The sequence below is a fragment of the Grus americana genome, chromosome 1 (genome assembly GCF_028858705.1).
Source record: "Grus americana isolate bGruAme1 chromosome 1, bGruAme1.mat, whole genome shotgun sequence".
Classification (NCBI taxonomy): Eukaryota; Metazoa; Chordata; class Aves; order Gruiformes; family Gruidae; genus Grus; species Grus americana.
The window spans coordinates 872,572-895,515 of NC_072852.1; the positions used below are offsets into that span (position 1 = coordinate 872,572).

A 22,944-nucleotide genomic window follows, 5' to 3' on the forward strand; every position below is an offset into this window, starting at 1 on the left:
TGCAAGGACAAACCGTTGACTTTCCAGGGTTTACATTTTGGGCAGCACGGGCAGGAAGAGAAGCACCAGCAGTTGGGAAGATGATCGCAGAGGGTATTAGAGGCACGCACTGTAACTTCTGGAGCTTTCTTCACCCTAGCGACAGTAGGATCTACAGAGTCCTCGTGTAGCTCCAAGGAGCATTAGCCATCTCCCAGGATCGCAGGGAGAGGGAAAAAGGAGAGGGGAGACCTGTTCCTACAGAAACAGGAATGTGGTTTGGTGAAAGCTTAGCACTTCTGGGGAAGTGCTTGGAGAAAGTCATCAAGAACCACATATTCCATCTAAAAAACTCTTAAACTTTTAGTACAGTTCATTTCCTTGGAATCACTAAGGGGACATAGTAAGAAATGGCCGTTTGAGTTTAATTGCGTCTCTTCCAACAGAAGGTTTGAGAGCTGAGGATACCAGGAGGTTTCCATTATCATCACTGGTCAATACAGCAATTCATGCACCGGGAGAAACCTGGAGACTAAACAGATCTGGAGCAGCTGCCATCACCATCTATGTAACAGGCTTCTGTCTTCCCACAGCTTCTATTTTGATTTTTTGGCTACAGTTATAGTTGTTGAAAGCTACAAACACCTTTAAAGTGGAGACTGTGGTTATTCAAGTATTTACTTTCTGTGCCAAAATGGAATTAGTTTTGTAGAACTGCAGTCAAGTAAAACCAAGCAGGTTCTGGAAGCCTTGTCCGTAAGTGCTTGAGATATACACACTTATTCAGAGGGAAAAACACATTCAAAATTACACCGCCTGAAACAGCAGCATAGCCCACATCATTTAACCAGCCAAATCAGAAAAAACCTCTCCCTACCTGCTAGGAAAGAAGTGGAAGACATAAGAACATGCCAAACACGATTCACACTGCTACTGTGAATCCAGGCAGCCACATGCGTCCTGCTACTCTACTCACAAACACCATGCATTCCGAGAGGAAAAACATCTGGAGCACAGTTTGGTTTAGATACACATGCCAATGGATTTAATTAGCTGTAATTCAAGTCCTCTGAAGACCGGAACAGGAGATGCTGCTTTCAGCACGGCAGGCAGCGTTCTTTTATTCTGCCAGTCCTCGTGAAGCCAGCCTGCTTGGCCATGCCATCCCTACGCGTACAAACTAACTCTAGGTAGCAGAACAGCTCTTCAGATGCACGCGCTGCAAGCAATCTCAGGCATCTCACTCATTTCAAGTATGAAGAGTGAAGGCCATTTGAGGTGGACATCAAAAATAAAAACCAGTCACGTTATTAAAACCTCAATTCAGAGTTGGCTGACCAAACGTCCTGGAATTTTACCTAGTTCTATAATCCCACTTGTTTTCTGAGGCACTGCTTTTTAACTCCTGGTAGCTATTTGCTGGCACGCGTACACATGCCAAGCAGCTCACGTGGACTACCCAGAAAAGTCACATAACCACAACATTATAAAAAGTAAATACCTGTTCCTGAGTCAGATGCATAAAATACAGGGACTCTGACTAGTTAAATTATACCCTACATACTTGTAAGGAACACGAGGGAAAAAACTCAAATATCTTCAACTGGGTAATATTTCTGGATGCACTGAAGTGAACTAGATGCTTACTGTTTTGAAAAGCAAGTTTCCCTCTCAAATGATAAGAGCAGGCCAGGTTCGAGCACATGCAATTCCAACCAAACTGCTGCCCAAGAGCTAACAGATCTCAGGATCTGCCGTGTCTTCTTCTGGCATCTTGCGGTTTTTTCATAATTTATTGTCTATAATGTACTCCTTTGAAAATGAGGGGGAAATGATAGCTTGAGACATTCAAATCTTCCCCCTGTGGGGCTGTACGCTGATTCGATGTCAGACCTTGCACTTGCCATCGTGTGAGGTTTTGCACGACTCTTCTGTGCGATCTGCCCTGGCATCTCTGCCCTGAGCCTGGCCCCAGATCTCTGGTGCAGCCAGCCAGCCAGACGGGCGATGCTTCCGTGACGCGGCTCAGAGGCTAAAATGAGCCACAAACGACTCTTAAAATAAACCCGTTATAAATATTTTTTTAAAACAAACCCCTGTGACAAGAAAGCTGTAAGACATCCTCCCACCGAACATTTGGAAGGGGAAGTAACACCTTAAGCCCATCCACACACAGATCAAACCCAGGGCAGAGCAGGACCCCAGCCCAGGAGATTCCTTTCGCACCTGGTGAAAACAGCCTTCTCGTTTTTAGCATCCATGGTCAGCTTGATGGTTTCCTGGCCTGAGCCCGTGCTGATGGTTTCTGTGACGATATCAGCTTTGTCCTCCTCCTCGTCGCTGTCGGAGCCTCCAGAGGAGCTGCTGTCTGAGGCCACCAGCGGCGCTTTCCTCGTGACACAGACGTTCCAAACACAGGGAGAGGCAGCGCTGACTAAGAAAAGTAAGTAATTCACATCACAAAATGAACAAAACCACAGGAATAACTCTCCAGATATGACCCCGAGTAAGCAGGGTGGTGTGAAATGGAGTGATTACAACTATTGCAAATTTTAATATGATATTCTGTGCAGATCATATAGCGTGCAATATTATTTTTGCAAGTAAGGAAAAAAACCATAACCCCACAAACCGTTGCTCTCCGCCTGCCACCTCACGCCTGTGTTTAATACAGAGAGCAGAGGAGACTATTCGCCTGTTGAAGGTGGTAACTGAACGGAGGATTAAGGCAGCCCCGGGGGTCGCTGCTGACTGTGACCTAGCTCTGGGAACTGGCTGTGGCATAATTTAGGCAGCTATACTTTCTGAAGTGTTCACTGGTTTCCCTTCTACAGGCAAGGAAAACCTCTCTCAAAAGTGGCAAAGCAGCGCTGCAGTCTCAGAAAGTGTTTTTCTTCCCAAAGCTGGCACCTGCTCACACAACTCGATGTAACGCACCGTGCCTGCCTGAAGATCACCACCTGGGTAGACCTAACCAACGTGCGTGCGTAAAGTGGCCACCTCAGCCACTCTGAGCTCGACTGAACTGAGGCTCCAAATCCGCTGGGAGAGTGTACGAGAAAACACACATGGCAGAGAAAGGTACCGTGCTACCCCTTCCAGTATTATCCACCGTTCAGTGGTCACTACAGACAAAAGTTTCATTTAGTTCCATAAAAGCCCTTTGTTAAATGTTATTTTCCCTTGTTCAGAAAGGAGGAGGGAAAGAAATCAGCCTGAAGCTAACCAACTGGCTTGGCACAAGTACCAACAGTATTGCTTACCCGATCCTTTTCATTTTTGGCAAGTAATTTTATAATCAAGCATTCGGTTAGAACAGGAATTTTGAACAGTTTATAAATGAATTGTCTCTGCGACATCAACTCTTAGTAACTTAAACTCCGTCCTTTTCTTGCTGAATAGTATTATCCCAACAAGCATTCAGGATTTCTGAGTTACTATTTTAATAGGTTGATCTCTGTACGAAAGAGAGCCTTCACGTAGGTAAGGCAGATGACACTGGAGGGAAGTTCTCCCTAGTAGACACTCTGCAGAATTTCAAACAGCTTAAATAATACATCGGGTTTGTCTTATAACAGTCTCACTTACAGTTCTTGTCTTGACTTTGCTTCAGGTTTCCGTCTGAATCGTTGCTCTCGGTGTCGACGGGAGAACTGCACCGTGGACCTGACTCTGAGCTAAAGTAGAGGGGGAAAGTCTTGAGAATGAAGTACAAATATCTTGGTTGTGCTTCCAAATATCCCCGAGAGAAGAAATCATTAGGGCTTGTAACTTCTAAAAAACTTACTCATTTACTTATTTTATACTCCTAGCGTAGCAGCAGTGATGCTACGTAAAGTATATTCCTGTATCAGAAGACGTGAGTGCTAGCACCAGGTAGAAGCACTGGAAGGCAGAGGGAAGTAGGAAGCCCTGATCCAGAATACTCAGACGTTATTAAAAACTAAAAGGGGTGGCAAGGGGAAGGAAGGAAGAAAAGGTTACAGTCAATGTCTTTCTTCAAACCGTATTTCAGATACTGTTTCATTGTAAAGTGATGATGAAACGTAAAGAACGTGTGCCCCTCTTACCAACAGAACGGTTGGAAGTCTGTAAACTTTGCCCATCCTTTCTCCTCTGGCGTGGTGTTCTCGGGGGCTGCCGAATCCCACACGCTCGAGCCAACATCCATGGCAACGCAGGGTGCGGGGGGCTTCGCGTTCACGGGCTCGAACACGGCTGTCCATCCCGACCCTGGAGACACCGAACAACGGACTGGAATTCCTATGAGTTTTCACCATCTTTCACCATCCCAGAAACGTTCAAAGCGATCCCAGAGACCAAACCCAGACAGACCACCCGACGGCACTCCTTCGACACCTACAGGAAGCTGCCTGTCTCGCACGTTATAGACAACCGGCTTGAAAATCCCTCTTCGATAAATACTAGCGTTATCCACAAGAGAGAAGCATCAATCAAGAAAAGTGACATTACAAATGTCTTCATTCTTTGGGCCAGTGAGTTTCAGCTGAGCTCCAGGTACCTCAGTTTCCTGCCAAAGGCTAAGTGGCACGGCTTGCAACCATTTCAATCACAAACTGTTCAGTTTTGGCAGTCACAGGTAAGGAACTGATGTACGGATTCAAATGTTTAAGATCACAGAAGTGATCTTGAGCAAAACTAAGAAGATAATTTGTCTTTTACAGTCCCAGCCTACTCCTTTTCATTAGAACACACTTCTATTCCTACAAATTACAAATTTTTAAAAAGCATTTTTGTTACCTTCTCTCAAGAGAGAGAGAGAAAGAATTGCAGAGGTCTGTTGTGCAAACTCATCTGCATGCAACGAAACAAAGAGTAGGAGAGATCCACCAAGGCTACGCTCACTCAAAAATTGAATCAAAATTTGAACTAAAGTCTCTAGAAGGGAACTAAACTGATGTACACTACCTCCAGGTTGCTGTTCGTGTTGTTTATACTGGTTCTTCCTAATAAGAATTGAAAATACCTGACAGTACCAAACGAGTGCAGAGCGCTGGCTACTAGAATAAATCCGCATTATGCTCATGGTTACAGTACAAAGACATCACCTACAAAAAGTAACGTTCTACAACTGAAAATGTGTGCACCAAACGAGAAATGAATGTTTGGGAAAACACTTCTGTCCCTTTGTTTCAGCTGACTGAATTTGTTCTGCTGACCACCCTGCGTGTCTCATGAACTTACACAGCACTATTTGCATCGTGGGCTGGGAAAACCGTGCCCCGCTGCAGTCCTCCTCCAGGCACTGTAAGAACGGGTTTACAACATGCTAACTAAATCTAGAAAGGCACTGAGGGGGAAAAGGCAGATACATGGAGTGTGGAGATACTTGGCAAGGGTCTGAATAAAACTCTTATCAGGAGTTAATGTCATAATCGTCCACTAATATTTCGTTCTTTAGTATTTGCACTAAAAGAGCTAGTAGTGTTACTGTACTTGTACCTGTGGCTGCCTTAGCATAACTGAAGCACCACACTGCTATTCTGAAGAAGCTGGGCAGGGCTCAATCTCACTAATATTTCAGAGGCAAAGCATGACGACCAAAACGCACGCTTCTCGTCCGCACAGGTGGAATTACAGAATAGCCACAGAAACCTGGCAATGTGCAAACTGCTATTCTGCAGGGACGTTACGGATCGTGTTTCAAATGGATGGCGCTGTTTTAAACCCTTTACCTTCAGAGGAGTCAGAGTCTTTCTGCTCAGAAACATTATTCTTGTTGTTGTTTGCTGAGGAAGGAGGTGGCTGCTGTTCTGTTTCCTCCTCTTCTTCGGAGTCCACACTACCATCATGATCTCCGTTCTCAAGATCGCTTTTTGATGAACTCTCTGAGGTCTGAGATGCTCCAAATCTAAATTGCAGAACTCAGAATTAGAAAAGCTCTCACAGCGGTCAGTTCATTCCTCTCCTGCTTCCTCCCTGCCCCAGGGAGAATGCACAAACTGGGAATTGGGAACGCCTTTTACAGGGCTTATTTCCCCCAAAGATACGAAGCGCAGGCAGGCGATGGCAGGCACGGCTCTGGATACTTCCGCTGACGTCCCCAAGTGCCGTACTTGTCAAAACGCATCTGCAGAGTTGTCATGGGAAACACGCTGCAGTGACATATTCAGGGCTGGAGCTGGACGTGAGCAGACAGACCAGCGGCCAACGAGGGGAACACCAGTGTGGTATCAATTCCGTGCAGGAACAAGACAATCAGTTTGTCGATGCCAGGTAAATAAACACAAAGGTCTTGGCCGTTTTTCCTGTCTCGTTTGATCAAATGTTTTCAGACTTCGAATTACAGGAGTAACTTTATTGAAAGGGATGACAAACTGTAAGTGATTTGCAGTGCCACAGATGCACCACGGGAGGTCACTCCTCCTCAGGCAAAACAGAACTTTTCTTCTCTTGACATTCTGGAAAAGAATATTCTGTTCACTACCCTCAGTCTTGCAATTCTTTCAACCTCCTCCGCTCCAAATATGAGGAAAGGACTAAGTTCTAAGTATTTCAAACTGAGTGTGGGTTTTTTTTTTTTTTAGTATCTTTGATAACAGACTCAGTAGTTGAGTGTTTCCATCATTACTGCATTCCCTCAAATGGGATCGTTGTCTCACATTCAAGACAAACCACCATCTATCTTTGCAGAAGTGTGACACGGAAAGCACCCTGGTTTATGTCAGAAAAAGGCCTCACAGCACATAAATAATAAAAAATTAAGCATGCACTTAACTGAAACATACAGTTTCATAGCATTTAGGGGGAAAAATATTTTTTAAAAAAATTCATCTTTTGTTTTCACCTTACCGTGTTCTTGATTTAACTTGGGTTGCATAGGTTATCTCCTTCTCTTCCCAGATATCTTCTTCCTCCTCATTATCATCAAATTGTTGGATCCGCTCATTGCAGCAGGCTTCAAAAAGGGAAGCATTGGGCTAAAACAGCATTACAAAGAAATCAAGTTCAATTTATTCTCTGGAGACAGAAACAAGAAGTTCAGTGATGAAGAAGTTGATGGAACAGCATTTGTACACAACCAGTACCATGAAGGTGTTTGCATTTATTTCATTTTACATCCCAAGCTGCGCAACAAGCAACGTTCTGGCAGTGGTAAAATGAGGTTATCTGTAAATACACAACCGATCTGCCCATTGAGCGTTCTGGGATCTCTCGATTAAGACTAAGTGGTGACTTCCAGTTGGTGCACAGTCCAATTAGGACAAGCTGCATTAGGACAAAAACTGTCTACTTGGGAAGAGACGTTCAGATAAGCACATAAACAGCTCTTGGTGGCTGCAGACTGAGCTGGCAGATTCAAAAGGAAATTTTCTGTATCTATAGAGCACTGTCTAGAGCAGCCAGAAGAAAGAGAAAAAATAAAATACTCTTCATAGTACTATTGAAGTGAAAAAGAAAGTATTTTAAGACTAAGGGACCTAAGACTTAGTATTGACTAAAAGGCCAGAAGACGAGCTTGGAATCACCTCTGAGCCACTGTCCAGCTTCCTCAACGAGAACCGATTTAGGTCAATCACATGGAAAAGGCACGACGCAGCACGGCAATATTTAGACCCACAGAAACCCAATCCTCTCTGTTCGCATTCTTTCCCTTGACTGTGTATGGAAAGATTATCAAAGCAAAAATAAGGACAATAGATTCCCACTGCAGAGGGAAAAATTCCTCCGATGTACAGAGTGCTACTTCTGAAGACTCTCAACAGCACAGTAAAATGTAGGGAGGTTCCCCGAGGGTCCACATAACGGCCCGAGTTCCTTAACTGGATTTAGCTACAATACGGTTTTTCATTTACCAAAATCACAGACCAAACCTTTTTTCTTCCAAAATGATAACAGCTAATTCAAGCACAAACTAACTTGCCAGAATCCGTCCTGTTAAAGAAATATCCCCAAATACCCACTTACACTGTCATCATCAGCATCGATATTGAAGTTGATCTCTGCGATCCTGTCAAAGGGAGCACTGCGAAAGAAGGGAAAGAAACTTCAGTGATGGCATGGAGTAACAGAGCGCTCTCGCAGCCCCAGCCCAGAGGACAATTAACCACATATGACCGCTCAACGCCTCCTGCGTTTGTTCCCTGAATATTCTCTTCCATACACAATGGCTTCGTCCCTTGAAGATTATTTAGCATTTTTGAATTTTTTTAAAAAAATATGTAGGATTTTCATTCTTAGGTCTGATTCAATACCTGAGCGAACAACTCTTATCATTATCTTGTTGATATGGTATTTTGAAGCTTCACGGCAACCACAGCCATGTCTGGCTGTTATTTTGCAACTCTCATGGTACCTACGGAGCATCAAGGCTATCTCAATTTTTTTTGCCAGCTCTCTCCAGCTGAATCAAATCTTACAGAAAAAACCCAAACTCCTAAGTAATTCAAAAGAGGAGCTCTGGGATTCCAGTCCTACATCCACCCAAGAATTCCACTGGGTTCCCCAGCACGGGACGAGACGCAGGGACGGAACTGAATCCCGCAGGGTGGGTGTACATCCGAAACATCCCGATGGGATTGCACCTGCCTGGTTTAACGGAATTACGGCAGCTTCAGGGAAGCTTAGTGCACAAGTGGCTCAACAACCCCGATGCATTCCTAAGACACGTTTGCTGCAAAAATCATTAAATAACCTCATTTCTGATTTAGACCTGAGCGTCTATTGTAAGAACAGCAGAGGGTGCTACAGGCCAGAAAACTCCACACAGCTGGGGCCAGGCACCATTTTTTCACCCTATCTGTGTTTCTCTAAGTTTCAACAGTATTACTTTCTTTTAAAGACAACTTTGCTCAGTAAAAAATACTGTCATGCAAAACACCAGGACACTGAAACACAATTAATACTTCTGAAAATATTCAAATTCGTATCTGCAACAGTTCTCAACAGCTGGAAAACAGATGACAGGGAGCAGCATTCTCAGAATATTCAAGACCAGAACAGTTTTATAGTATATTCTTCTTTTCTAACAACAGAGAAGGCCAGCACATCTCAGTTACAGATGTTTGGTTTCATGTTCATTTTCAAAACGGACGTTAGTACCTTCAGCAGCTCCACACATCAATTACCTCTTCCCCTCCACCTACACACTCAGAAGTTCAGTACTTGCTGCTCTCTGATAAGAAGTTAAAAGTGTATTTTATTAAAAAAAAAAGTGTAGAACTAAGTAATCCATGTTCAGTTAAATTCTCCTTCTAGTCTGGAACTTTTTGACCTTTAATATTAAAGATCTGGACATCTACAATGCTCAGGAAAAAAACAGATGGGAAAGTTGAACTTCAAAAATCTTTCTCCATGTCGGAATACAGCTCCCAACTATCTGGCAAACACCTTCATGGAGTTCCCACGACCCCAAGGATCTTGTGACTCTCTACTTTGATTCATGTTTGAAAGCACCTCTGAAGCAGCCAAACTATTTTCACGTCGTCATTTCAGTTAAGGAATTTCATGGAGCCCAGCAGTTGCTAAAAATATGGTGTGAGCAGAACCAGCAAAAGAATCCTCGATAAATCAGATGTGGGGCAGCCAAAGAGCCGGAGCAATGTGGCATGCCCCGAGCTTTCTGGGCTGAAAGCTCCCCGTTTCTGTCGGGATTCCAGGACGCCAGGATCCTGCAGCTCTCTGCTGAGCAGACCCAACGTTTGCTGGCTGATGAGCATCAGCCCCAGGACAGCACGCGCCGCGGGTACGGCCACGTTCTCTCCCTGTCACCCTGTGTGACAGACCACTCCTTTGATTGAGATGAGTGTTGCCACAAGATGAAAGTGAACAGGCAACATCAACGAGCGGGAAACACGCTGGTATCCTCCTGAACATCCTCTGTCAATAAATGTATACTAAACGGTTACAATTTCTGATTACATTATGGATAAGAGGGATAATTACAGTCCCAGTCATTTCCTTAGCTACAATTTTTAAGGTGAGAAGATGAGCTGCAGTTTTAATTAATTACAGCAGTTCTTCTATAAAAACGGCACAAATTCCAAACACTGAATTCAGCAAGTCACGTAACATTAAATCCACCTGTATCTGCCGCCTTTGAACTGTTATTTGCTCCTGCCTTACCCATGTTTCCTTTTTCGTAAGAGAGAGAATGGCTCAATTTTTCCACGGACTTCATCAGAACACTGTTCTTTCTACTCCGAATTTCAGTAAGGACTTAATGCCACTGGAGAATAGCTGTATAATTGCCTAGAGTTAGCTCTAATGCTTTGCTTTCTGTGCAATTAAATTAATTCTAGAATATGGCTGGATAATAATCGTGTGTTTTATTAAAAACGTTTCTCTTCAAAATGAAGAAGCACTTTTCCTTGGTTCTACAACTGTCTTCGGAGCTGAGTGGCAGACTCCTATGAAAAGAAAAAAGGTCAGCTGTTTTCCCAGCCACTGATCAGTCTATTTGTATCAAACCAAAGGGGGTACACAGCGGGGTTCCTCTTAAAACCTGAACCAGAAGAAGAAAGATTAGATGCAAAGAGGCTTAAATGCTACATATAAGCCTCTCAAAGTTTTATAAACTTACTTGATATTATCATCCTGGTCTGCAAACTCCTCATCGTTAAAGCCAAACTGATCCACAAAGTTAGCTGTCATCTGCTGGATCTGGTACTCGGAGAAGGCCTGAGCAATGGAACCCCAAAAGAGCCATCGTTAAGGTGACAAAGATATTCAATTAAGCTGGCTGAAAACGCACATTCTAAAAAGCATTACAATCATAGAAAACTGATGCACTTTGAGAAATCACCTACTCCAACCCCCTTTCTCAAAGCAGGATCCAACAGACTTCTGCAAGCCCTGGACAGATGCTTCTGTGATCTGCTCTTAACTTCTCCCAAAGAGAGGTATGGAATTTTCCCTAGGAAACCATTTGTGCCTTCGTCATTCCGTCAGAACGCTGTATTGGGTTGTTTTCATTTGGTTGATTTCCCCTGGCGCAGCATGAAGTTTACCTTGCTGCAACTTAAACCCAGCACGGACATCACAAAGGTACTTTTCAGTTCCTCTGAGTCGCTCTCCCTTGTAGGATGAGGCATATGTCTCCACATAATATTGTCTTCTCTTGACCAAATGGACCAAGTTCTTTCAGCTTTTCGTCCCACGTCATGTCCTGCACCTCTGATCATTCCCATTACTACCCTCCACCTTACCTTTCGCCAACACAAATCACTTTTGAAGCTCACTGCCTCCAACTGGACACTGACCGAGGAGAATGGGAGAATCATTCCACATGTCCTGGAGACAACACTCCCACCTATCACCTTTGGGTTCCCACAGCAGTTTGGGTCTTCCAGTTTTCAGCTTGCATCTCGGGTTAATTGCTCAGATATGCTCTTGGTCACATTCCTGCCTACTCACTCGTGCCCTATTCTCTATTTATGAAAAGGACTGCTTCTGCCTCCAAATAGATCTCACGCTTGCTCTTATGCATTGCATTTGGGTTTTTTTTTTTTCAGATTATTTGGAGGATAATTCTGAATACTGGTACGCAGCCCACTCCAGCTACAGCATCTCTGCAGCTGCACTTCGGCGTCACTCCACTGCAGGTGCCAGGAAGTTCCTGTCCAAGGAGTTCTGCAGGCTCCTATCAATGTTTCTACTGATACTTGTCACAACAGAAGACAAAACTATTTATTTATTTTTACAAAGGCAATGCATTTTCTCATTTTTGATGCGCTAAGTATCAGCTGAAGAAAAGAAAGCTATTTGTAATGTCAGAGTGGCCAGTTAAGAGTATTTGGACAAAAGAGTAACTATAAACTATTTTCAGCTAAGTTTTACCCTTAACTAGATTTGAGATTGAGATTGTCTTTTTACTCCCCATAGGTAGCTTCCTACTGAACAGGTTGAAACTCGTAGGTTCTGTTAATGCTCTTTATGCTCTTGGCATCAAAAAAGGTTGGAAAGACTTGTCTAAGTATTTCATCCTGAAAAGCAGCTTCCACGTATTTGATGCACCTTTAGCAGAGTACCTCATACCTCACGTTTTGAGGATCCTGAGATCTTTGCTAAATTCAAGTGAACCTTTAATTACCTCCATTTCTTCCTAAGTCAAGGTTTTTTTACTGCTCTTACTGCTACTGTTTACTGCTCTTTACTGCTAACATTTTAGTATGGCACTCTCGGTTTTTAGTAGAAGTCTGCACAGCCCAAGAGGAAGCAGGACACGTCTATCAGCTCCAGTTCTGCGGCAGGTAGGCGATACACACTACCTGCTCAGCTGGGAAATACAGCAACTCCCTGCAGCTGGTCTGCAAGATCAGGACCAGCCAATCGCCCCAGTGTGGAGAGAGAAAGAAACACGTGGTGTCTCACAGGAACATGAGACACATCATGTATCTGGGACTTGCACGCAGTCTGAGCCAAATCTATTCCAAACCAGAGTCTAGACCACGTAAGTAACTATAGTGGGAAAACACAAAAGAGCTGAACACACTGACTGAGAGAAAAATTTAGGAAGCTGCTCTATACTAGAATGGATTAAGGGTGAATCGGAGAAGGAGGCTTCCCAGGAACAGTGAAGAGCATGTTGTCAACTCACCTGCTGGAGAGAAAGTTCATTGGGAAAAGCACTCTCAATGTCTTCATCCTCACTAGAAGAGTGCAGATGGTGAGTGCTCACCTGAAAAAAGCACAAAAAAATAAGCACAAGTGAAAGCTAAGAAAGCTCAAATGCTTCCATTCCACACACACAATTGAAGGCCAAACTCCCCAGAAGGCAGAAACTGTCCCAGTGAATAACACAGAACTGTGGACTGGAGTTGACCAACATGTATCAAGAGCTGCTGCTGCTTGAAGAACTATTCTGGAATACGTTTTCTACAAACACCCTGCCCCTGTAAGCCTACGTCATAAAAACAAGCAAAAGAAGAAAAAAATCTAGCAGTATCTCTTTTTCTTAGTTAAAGAATTCCAGAAGATAGCAGGCCTATCCAAAATTGGCACAATATCACTGTTCTCACCAAATCCACTGTATTCCTCCTGTTCGTTTCCGTCAGCGTCTCTTCTACAAAACTCTCCCATCTCCCTCTGCAATCTTCAGGTAGCTCTGGAACAACAACGGCACCATAAAGATTACCACGACTCGGGAGAAGGATCAAAGCCAGTCAATCTCACTGGTCACCCAGACGTTTTTGAACAGACACATATACCTGCACATGAGCAACGTAATGCTTGCATTATGGAAGTGCTCTGCAGAGTGAATTACATTTTACTCGTGATTTTCTAAAAAAGGTAAGTTGGCAAGCTCTGCAGAGAAAGGAACAGCTTTCATCAGGCCAACCAGTAAGGTATTACTGGTCTTACCATCCTCACCTGGCTCGTGGAATTACAGTGGGCTAAAGACACAAAATTTCTACAACTTTCTGAAACTCAGCACACATGTGACTTAAGTCCTGCTTTTTTCTTCCTTTTCTTTCATGGTGACTGTGGTGGGTTGACCCCAGCCAGCACCCAGCCAGCAGCTCACTCACTCCACCCCACAGCAGGATGGGGAGAGAACTGGAAGGCCAAAAGTAAGAAAAACTCACGGGTTGAGATGAAGAAAGTTTAGTAAGTGGAGCAAAGAGGAAAACACCCCAAATGAAGGGATGCGAAGGCACTCGCTCAGCACTGCCCACCCGCAGACGGCTGCTCAGCCAGCCTCCGAGCAGGAGCTACCCTGGAAGGACCATGCCCCCGCTCCTACTGCTGGGCACGTGGCATGGAACAGCCCTTCCGCCAGCGCAGGACAGCTGTCCGGCTGTGACCCTCCCGGCCGCCTGTCCGTCTGTCCCCGGGGGGGGACACACGGAGTGGGTACAAGAGAAAGCCTTGGTGCTGTGCAGGCACTGCTCAGCCAGAGCCGCCGGAGTCGTGTGTTACCAACATCATCTAGTCACAAATCCGAAACACAGCACCGCACGGCTGCTCTCAATGAAGTTATCCTCATCCCAGCCACATCCCGTACGGTGAAACAACGGGGAGAAATAACCGTGAAACTTTCAGTCTTCGCTAAAACGTTTCTGACTTCTCAATTTCCACGTAGATATGCCAACACACCAAGTTACTATATTACCATTTGGGCATGTTCGTTAGATGCCAAAAATGGAAACTCAAGTCACATTTGTGCTCACTGTTTCTCTTAATAAATGCAGGTGGAAAATCTTATTTCCTCTCACACAAAGATGTCAGATAGAACTAGTTCTCCAAATAAAGTCCGATGAAGACATGATGGACACAGCCTGGCGATGTGAATGTCCCCGACAAAGCAGAGATGTAGGGTCTCTGGGATCGTTTACTCTGGGGTGTCCCGTCCGCTCAGACAGGTACCAGAATAAGGACATGCAGAAACACCACCCTGGAGGGCTGTAAATAAGCACTATAAATGTACACACAAATCCGGATGAAAAGAAGCATTCTTTAGCACAAAAAGGATACCTTCGGCCTCCAGCTCTAAAAATGAAGTTCCAGAAATTTCAATGTAATTGTATGAAAACAAAGAGCAACCAAATTTGGTCTAGACCTTTTTTTTAACTTATGGGAAACTGTGATATTTATCTGGAAATTGTTCATTATAAAAGGGACCCTCACGAAATACGTGCAATAGAAGTTTTTCCAAGAGGCCTGCAAGGGTTATTTAACCAAGGAGAAAAAAAAAACGGAATGTAGGAAGGAGCACGTACCTTTAATGAACTCACTAATTTGAGTCTGCATGGGGCCCTTCTCCATATTCTGCACGACAGCATTGGCTATCCGGGTGAGGTGGCCCATATTGCCTCGCCTCATTCCACCTTCTGCCCTGAAAAGAGAAACCAGCCAGTAGCAACAGAACCAGGCACCACGAATCATCGGTCGCAGCCATAACCCAGACACGCTGAGAGTTCCCCACTGCCACGATAGCCGGACGTACGTACACCTGCCTCCGAGCAGCATTAGTATAGATGATGCAGCAGAGAATCAGCAGGAACGCGCTCTGCTCGTGCAGGCAGGGCACAGGATGAGTTTACCCAGAACAAACGATCCTTTCTGCATTTTTCTCACATGTTGAGAGGGAAGCGATCACTCGTCCAGTAGGAATGGACTAGGTAAAATTTAAGCCAGTTACAAAGAGTAAGCTAATCGGGGACATTGAAAGACCAGTGCAGAAATAAATAATCTGGTTATAATTTCCACTAAAGAAAACTCAGCAGTAAGAATTTACATCACTACTGCTGAAAAAGCTGTGGAGTTTTACTTGCAATGGAATTATTTAGCAGAGGAATTCAAGAGAACAGAAGACACTAATCTACAAGCAGTAGATTTCCCCCTCACAAAAAATCTAAGCAGCCAACACTAAGTCCAAGCACTCTCTAAGCCCCTTTTCTCTGAACCTTCATTGGCTCTCCTTCACTGGATGGCAAAGCAGCAATCTAAAAATCAGGGGATGAAGAGCCTGAAATAATTCTGCTTTCCACAGTATCAAAGGACTGACAAGATTTGGGAAGAAAAATGTAAATCCTAGTGGCGGATTCCTAGAATAAATTTGCTGTATCATGTTTAGAAACAGCATTTCTGCCTTGAAACTGGCTGGTGCTGAAGGGGAGTCTGGACAAAACTCTTACCTACAATGCTATTATCCATTGTGACATTATGTCATTATGTGACATTAAAGTATCCCAAATCCTGAAGTCAAATTCAGAAATTATTCTTGCTTGCTGCAGCAGAAGGAGCACGCGAGGTTGACTCAAGCCACCACAAATAAAATTGGTGGGTCAGAATCAAACTGAACCCCCTTACAAAGAGGATGACGAGAAGTTTCCACCTCATGTTACTGAGTCTGAGCTGTAAAACAAAGCTTCCTTCCCGCAATGCTAACAGAGCCAACGCGTAGTAAAGACTTTCATTTTCCCCTGGGAGAGAGGAAGACACTAAATGCATCAGAATTAGTTTTGAGCTGCTACGCAGTGCTCCTGGAAATTCTTCTCTCCCCTTGCCTGGGGGACGTGGTGTTGCAGCCTAGGCTGAGAGCCATCAGGCACAATCAGCTCTCCTAATCACGTGGGGTTACAGCTACATTTTTAAGTTGGGGTTTTTTATGACCCTCACACCCCTTGACAAGTGTACTCATCACCTCCTGAGTCTCTAAAAAGGATAAGTTTATACTGAAACTATCTCGGGCTTTCCCTGAACGCTGGAGCTGAACAGAGGCACATGAGGAGACTAGACGCTTTGGGAAAAACCTGCCTTACCCCTCCACATATTCCTACACCAAAACCCAGAATACAAACCCTGTATCTGTAGTATGTCCCCGCAGCCGCAGGAACCCAGCGACAGGTTACACCAGCGCTTTATCAGGGCCCCATGCCAGCGCTCCGGAGGATGAAACCTCTGGGTAGACGGGGCGAAGGGACCTGGCACTCTCCCACTGCTCTCTAGGAAAAAGTATGTTTTCTAGCAAACTCGCAAAGCTCCGCTTTCCCAAAAATTTAAACCGTATGGGGATAAAGCAGCATACGGCAATGTTGTATCTGTCGTCTTCGGCTGTATGCTCTGGGAGGACCAAGACGACATTTTTCCTGAGTTGAGCAGGACACTGCTGGAATGCAGCCAGCAAACACACAAAATTAACTTTCATTTCGACACTTCTGAATATTTTTATCAACCACAAGTGGTGGTCACTACATTTACATGGCTAGGAAGGCAAAGACAGATGCGCTACAGTAAACTGCTCTTTCCTATAAACTCATGTTGATGACCAGACTCACTTTATTTTAAATTCTAATTACCTGGGCAGATCAAATGGACTGCAGTAACAGAATTACGTGGATTAACCAGAAGTTCTAGCAGTTATAAAGTTCTTTATCAAGAACATATGAAATAACTAAAACGAAGAGAACCTAAGGAGAAATCCCATGTCCCAACAGGAAAACATATTACCACCATTCTTGCTGACAATTTTTAAGAAATAATCCCCAAACTCTCAACCTGGCACCTCTGACGCTGGAGTCCCACCATCTCCTCACAGAGTGCATACCATAACCTTCATAGGAACTCAAACTTCCTAAAGCACACCATCTGAGATTCCTCTTTGTTAACTCACTATTGTTTTCTTGCCATTAAAATTCTTTCCAATGTGGTGACTGGAACTGTTTGGCATGAAATATGTATGAGCTCTAGTTCCTATCTAATTTAATTAGGAAAACTCTTGAGCAGCAACCATGGATATTTGTTACCTACAAAACTGTGCGCAATGATAGTTGTGCAATGAAACTATCAGCAAAGTTTGTTATCAACAGCCCAAGGGGTTACAAGAGAAAAAAAAACCACAACAAAACCAAACCAAACCAAAAAATCAACCCAAACCCCAACCCACCAATTATGGCCTGACAGCAAGCCTAAAGTAATTACAGTGAGACTACAAAGCGCTTTGAAGCCATGAAGAGCTCAAAATAGTGAGGGATGGACGTTTAGATGGACAAAGAAACAGAAGCCTAGACGATATTTTTACTTTAATATGTTTTAGGGGGTTTTTAATTATTTAGTTCTTATTGCCATCAGCAGGAAATCCAAGTGTTTTATGAAGTTAGAATATTAAATGTGGGGCAAATCTGGGGCAAAAATGCTTTCCCACCTCAGTTTCCATAGCTGCTCACTCTAGGGAGAATATAATTACGCATTTTAAAAAAAAGAAAAAGAAAAAAGTTAATATTCTATGTAATTAATATGCTACGGAATTTCCTGAGAAAGCAAGAAAGAACCATATTGTGTATTTGGATTGAGATGTTATAAGCATTTTTTAAAAAAGTCATGCTTTCAAATTATATATCTACTTGGTGAATTTGCTTTTTAACATGCAAATAATCCTCATTCCAAATCACAATCTAAATCCAAATAATCTTAGACACCACTAAATTGTAAATGATCCAAAGATTGTTTCCAGGGGATATTCTCCATCTGCATCCCTAGACCAAGGGCCTTCTGAACCCCAAATCCCTTACTGTATTTTGTCATTGGCCTCCCAGGCATCCAGTATCCTTTGCACCAGGCAGCACTTCTGGAACAGCTAGAGGGGAAAAAAAGAGACGGGAAGAACACGTCAACATTGCCAAGGTAAGACTCAAGCCTGAGGAAGTCTGTGCTGAACTGTTCTGACTTTTGTTCATTCCTTCGCTCCTACTGAACAGTAAGTGCAGCACTTGTCTTTCCAAGAGCTCAAGTTTCTTCTTTCTCAATTTTTTTCTCAGCGGACCCAGGGAAACAGCACTACCTGTAAACATCTGCAGCCTGCTGTGAGCAGCAATGGAGAACACTGCTGTCATTTTACAAACACAACGCAAAGTTTTCATCGCTAGGGCCACAATGCAGAAACTGAAATGTAGTTAGCTAGCTGCAGTTACTAAAATATTTGTTCAAAGTTTATATGCACCTTCACTAAAAAAAAAAAAAAAATGGATTCACAAGCCTATTAAATGCAGTGGGTGATATGTTTATTTTGCAATTGGATGTTAAAACCAAACACACAAAAGCAAATACACTTCCACCGGAACTGACAGAACCAAGTTCAGGGGATGGAGTGCCTCCTCAGTAAGTTCACAGATGACACCAAGTTGGGTGGGAGTGTTGATCTGCTGGAGGGCAGGAAGGCTCTGCAGAGGGACATGGACAGGGATCAACGGCTCGAGGCAACTGTGTGAGGTTGAACAAGGCTCAGTGCTGGGTCCTGCCCTTGGGTCACACCAACCCCAGGCAGCGCTGCAGGCTGGGGGCAGAGTGGCTGGAAACTGCCCGGCAGAAAAGGACCTGGGGGTGCTGGTCGACAACAGCTGAATATGAGCCAGCAGCGTGCCCAGGTGGCCAACAGCATCCTGGCTTGTATCAGCACCAGCGTGGCCAGCAGGAGCAGGGCAGTGACTGTTCCCCTGTGCTGGGCTCTGCTGAGGCTGCACCTCGAGTGCTGGGTTCAGTTCTGGGCCCCCCACTCCAAGAAGGACATGGAGGTGCTGGAGCACGTCCAGAGACGAGCAACGAAGGCTCTGGAGCACCAGTGTGATGAGGAGCGGCTGAGGGAACTGGGGGTGTTGAGCCTGGAGAAGAGGAGGCTGAGGGGAGACCTTCTTGCTCCCTACAACTCCCTGGAAGGAGGGTGTAGCCAGGTGGGGTCGGTCTCTTCTCCCAAGTAACAAGCGATAGGACATGAGGAAATGGCCTCAAGTTGTGCCAGGGGAGGTTTAGATTGGGTATCAGGGAAAATTTCTTCCCCGAAAGGGTTGTCAAGCACTGGGACAGGCTGCCCAGGGAAGCGGTGGAGTCACCATCCCTGGAGGGATTTAAAAGCCGTGTGGATGTGGTGCTTGGGGACATGGGTTAGTGGTGGGATTGGCAGTGCTGGCATAGCGGTTGGACTGGATGATCTTAAAGGTCTTTTCCAACTGAAACAATTCTGTGATTCTAGGATTCTAAGTTATATCTAGATACTTTTAAATAAACTCCACACTCTTGAACGGTTTGTCATACCATTTTCTTGTTAATGCATATTCAGGCTGAATCAATCAGTCTAAAATTCTCAGGTGACACAACCAGACTTACATGAGTAACCATGATATTCTCGGTATCGTTTCCCGGAGTCTCTGAGTTCTCTGTGGCCACATTTCCATTCAGCACCTCTTCTTTGCTTTCTAGGTCATTAGTAGTAGTTTTTCCCTCTTGCACAGAGTGTGAGAGAATAGCTGCTATAGACAATTCCACTTGGAAATGCAAAAAGTTATTCCATGTGTATTTAAAAAATAAGTCCTGGAACAAAATGAGAAACAAAAAAAAATTCACTCTAGATACATCATTCCATTCTTAACTACTGATATTAAAACAGTGCCCAGCCAGTTGTTTCATCAGCAATTCCACTAAAACAAATTCACTTATATGCCACAGTATCGACTTATAGCTGAATGTGCTCTGTTTGCGCTCTGCGATGTATACTTTCCTATAAACTGAGCACATTGGAAATACTCTCATACACAGCTGGGGCTCACAGCACAGACATACTAAAAAAAGTTATCTATTCTGTGGCTGAATTAATCATAAGAAAAATATTAACTACATCATTTCTAAGTAGAAAAATAATTTTCTGAAAGACTGTCCTGGTTATATTGGCCGTTTTCAGAACATGTCCCTATCCACAGCTAGACAGAAAGATCAGCTCTCAGATGTATGAGAGCTGATAGGTACACAACATACCCAAGCTTTCTCAAGAAACAGACTGTTTTGCATACACACTACCAAACTACTGTAAAACAGTAAATTTCATGCATGAGGTTCAGCTGAAAATACTAAGCAACTGTACTTGTATTACACGAGCTATTCTGAGGATGGATGTTCCTATTTTCAGCAGATTAGAAAAATAATTAGACACTGGCACACATGAAACAAACCACCTTGCACTGAACAAAAAAAAGGGAAAGCAAAAAGGTTCCCAGTTTAGTTACTCCCCCTCTCCCCACTCATATTACTCACAAGTAATAAATTCATGGTACTGAGTCTGCATAGTTCCTGATTAATACTGGGAGTGTTTGTGTGAAGCAGAGCAGCTATTAGACGAGATCCATGAAGACGAGCATTCCCCAGTGGCTCCTCCAAGACACCAATTGTAGTTAGGATTGCTGTTTTCTATCAAAGAAGCAGAGAGTGAGCATCTCAACAAAGACCAGCATTGCCTTGGGTGTACACGCACCATGATTTGACTACACATAACTAGTTCACTTCATAAATATTCTCTGCAGGTAAACCTAAACCATCTGCCCATGCAGAGGTCAGTGTCGTGTGGCCACTGTGAGACTTGTACTTCCAAAACTGAAGATTAAACTCAAAATACCCACTAACTACAAGTTCCTTTCTCTTCACCCCTCACCATCTCTCCACAAGCCACGGTCCCAATGTATCCCTATCTCTCGCTTTTACACAGATGCAATGGCTTTCAAAATTCCCACTGCCTAGTCCCTCAGCACCTGAATTATAAGCTCTAAGCATGAATTTTTCTTCCAAAGACGTTTGCTTGTTCCTGCATACAGCACTTTCAGAAAATACCCAGGAAGCCTGTGTAAGGAAAGGGAAACCCTGAAACGCGGGTCAGGAGCGGTTTGGTTGCTCCTGAGGAAGGCTGTGATGCTCTACCTTGGGAGGGCTGAGCAGCAGCTGGTGGAAGTCCTTTAGCCTCGGTTCAATGCCATGCAAGATGCTGCTATTGACAGTGTAAGACCTTTCAAATCCCTGAGTGTATGAGTCCATCAGTCCTTCCACTCTGTGAAGAAGAAAAAAACAACAGTTAGGATTTGATAAAACCTTAAAATGGTCTCCAGTCACACTGCCCATGTTGGTCATTTTCTCTTGAAAAATAACTATAAATAGGAAGAACAACCATTTCCAGCTACTGACTGTATTTACATAACTACACTATATTAATATGTCATTTACAAGATGATAGTCACATAATCAAAACTGGGAATGAGATGAGCAGGAAGACAGAGAACAAGCTGTCTGTAGAGCTGACAAATTACTGAAGTGCTTCCTGTTTTTTTAGAACTTCCCAAACATCGGAAAAGTAAATTAGAACTATAAACATTTGTTAAAACTGTACACCTTCCCCAAGTGTTCAGAAGATGCACAGAAGTACACCGACTGATGAAAGCCTTGAGCAGACATGTAGCTGGGCTCAGAATCGCACCTCTGTCCGGGTAAGCAGTAAATCACAACTATTACTAGCCCCTTCCAACAGCAGAGTCTGCACTGCAATAAAAGAAACGCTTTCATGTCAGTAATGAAACGTAACTCTGGCCAGGTGGGAAGGGGCTGCGGAGGAACCCCTACGCCTCCGACTCAGAACTCGTCAGAGATCCTGGGCACTCTGCCCTTCCCTCCAGTACCTCTTCCTAACCTTCCATTATCTCCCTCGCTCTTCCTTATTTTCTCCTCTTTTAGATTTTCAGTGTCTCCCTCCCTCCCCAGAACTCTCTTTCGCCTTTTCTCTCCTCTATCTCCACAAAAAGAAATAAAAGGCAGACATAAGTTAAAAAACCAAAATGAAAACTATATAGCCATCATCACACAGATTACGCATGATGCCCCGTTTCCTCCCCCCCTCTGCATACATTCTGCTGTACGATCTCTGCTACCCCCGACAAGCCTTTGCTAGACGTGTGCAAGAGAACGAGAGGAGCCCACAGCAGGGCCCAGGTGCCAACTGGTACCACTGCCGTGAGGTGCAGCGACTGCATCAAACCAACCAGACAGCTTTTCTTGTGCTCCGTTCTAGGCAGCACTTCACACTTGGCCAAAAAATTGCCTTTTTTTCCCCAAGTAAAACTAGATGGGAGTTCCTAAAATTGTTCTTGCTAGGGAAGCAAGTGCTAACTTACCCAGAGCGCCTTGTTTCCAGCAATGTTAGAAGAACTTGTGTTCCATTCACTATGCAATTTTCAGTCTGCTCTCCGTCAAACATATTCTTCAGGAGCTGCTCCACACATTCCTGCCTGTTGATCAACGCACACAGAGTAGCAGTGTAAGAACTAGAAGTATTCGGCAGTTGTTTTAATCACAAAATATCTACTTCTGGGTTTTCTGGGGAAAAAAAAGACTGCTTTTTTTCTTTTTCTTTTTTTTTCTTTTTTTGAGAAAGAATAAAGGCATTCCTCTCTAAAGTCTTACATGACAAGAACGGTTCTACACCAGGTTTCTGAACTAAGGCAAGACCTGCTTATAAACACCTAGACTCCAACCCAAAATGCCGTTCTCCTTTATCAACAGGACATACCTCTTACAAACTGGAAGACAACCCAACTGTTAACTCAATTTAATTTATTAAAAACAATATGAAGCTATTAGCTCATAGACTAAAATTATCTGCCAAAATCACAGAAGAAAGACAACAAACAGTGGAAGTTGACCCTTCTTATTTGCTGCTGGCATGGTAAGATCCTGGAAAGAGAGGCCAACAAATGC

General features: G+C 43.9%; 1 protein-coding gene across 1 annotated transcript in view; it reads right to left on the reverse strand.

Moving 5' to 3' along the window:
- The window catches only part of PPP6R2 (protein phosphatase 6 regulatory subunit 2), a 110,717-nt gene that overhangs the window by 16,311 nt on the left and 71,462 nt on the right, over positions 1-22,944 (reverse strand). The window contains exons 8-22 of the mRNA XM_054818939.1: positions 22,362-22,475; positions 21,121-21,247; positions 20,464-20,616; positions 19,543-19,746; positions 17,955-18,019; positions 14,661-14,776; positions 12,960-13,045; positions 12,539-12,619; positions 10,523-10,620; positions 7,909-7,966; positions 6,793-6,920; positions 5,676-5,851; positions 4,050-4,212; positions 3,568-3,656; positions 2,206-2,413 (exon numbers count right to left, since the gene is read on the reverse strand). Of these exons, the coding sequence (XP_054674914.1) occupies positions 2,206-2,413; positions 3,568-3,656; positions 4,050-4,212; positions 5,676-5,851; positions 6,793-6,920; positions 7,909-7,966; positions 10,523-10,620; positions 12,539-12,619; positions 12,960-13,045; positions 14,661-14,776; positions 17,955-18,019; positions 19,543-19,746; positions 20,464-20,616; positions 21,121-21,247; positions 22,362-22,475 (1,866 nt within the window). The remainder of the gene's footprint in view (positions 1-2,205; positions 2,414-3,567; positions 3,657-4,049; positions 4,213-5,675; positions 5,852-6,792; positions 6,921-7,908; positions 7,967-10,522; positions 10,621-12,538; positions 12,620-12,959; positions 13,046-14,660; positions 14,777-17,954; positions 18,020-19,542; positions 19,747-20,463; positions 20,617-21,120; positions 21,248-22,361; positions 22,476-22,944) is intronic.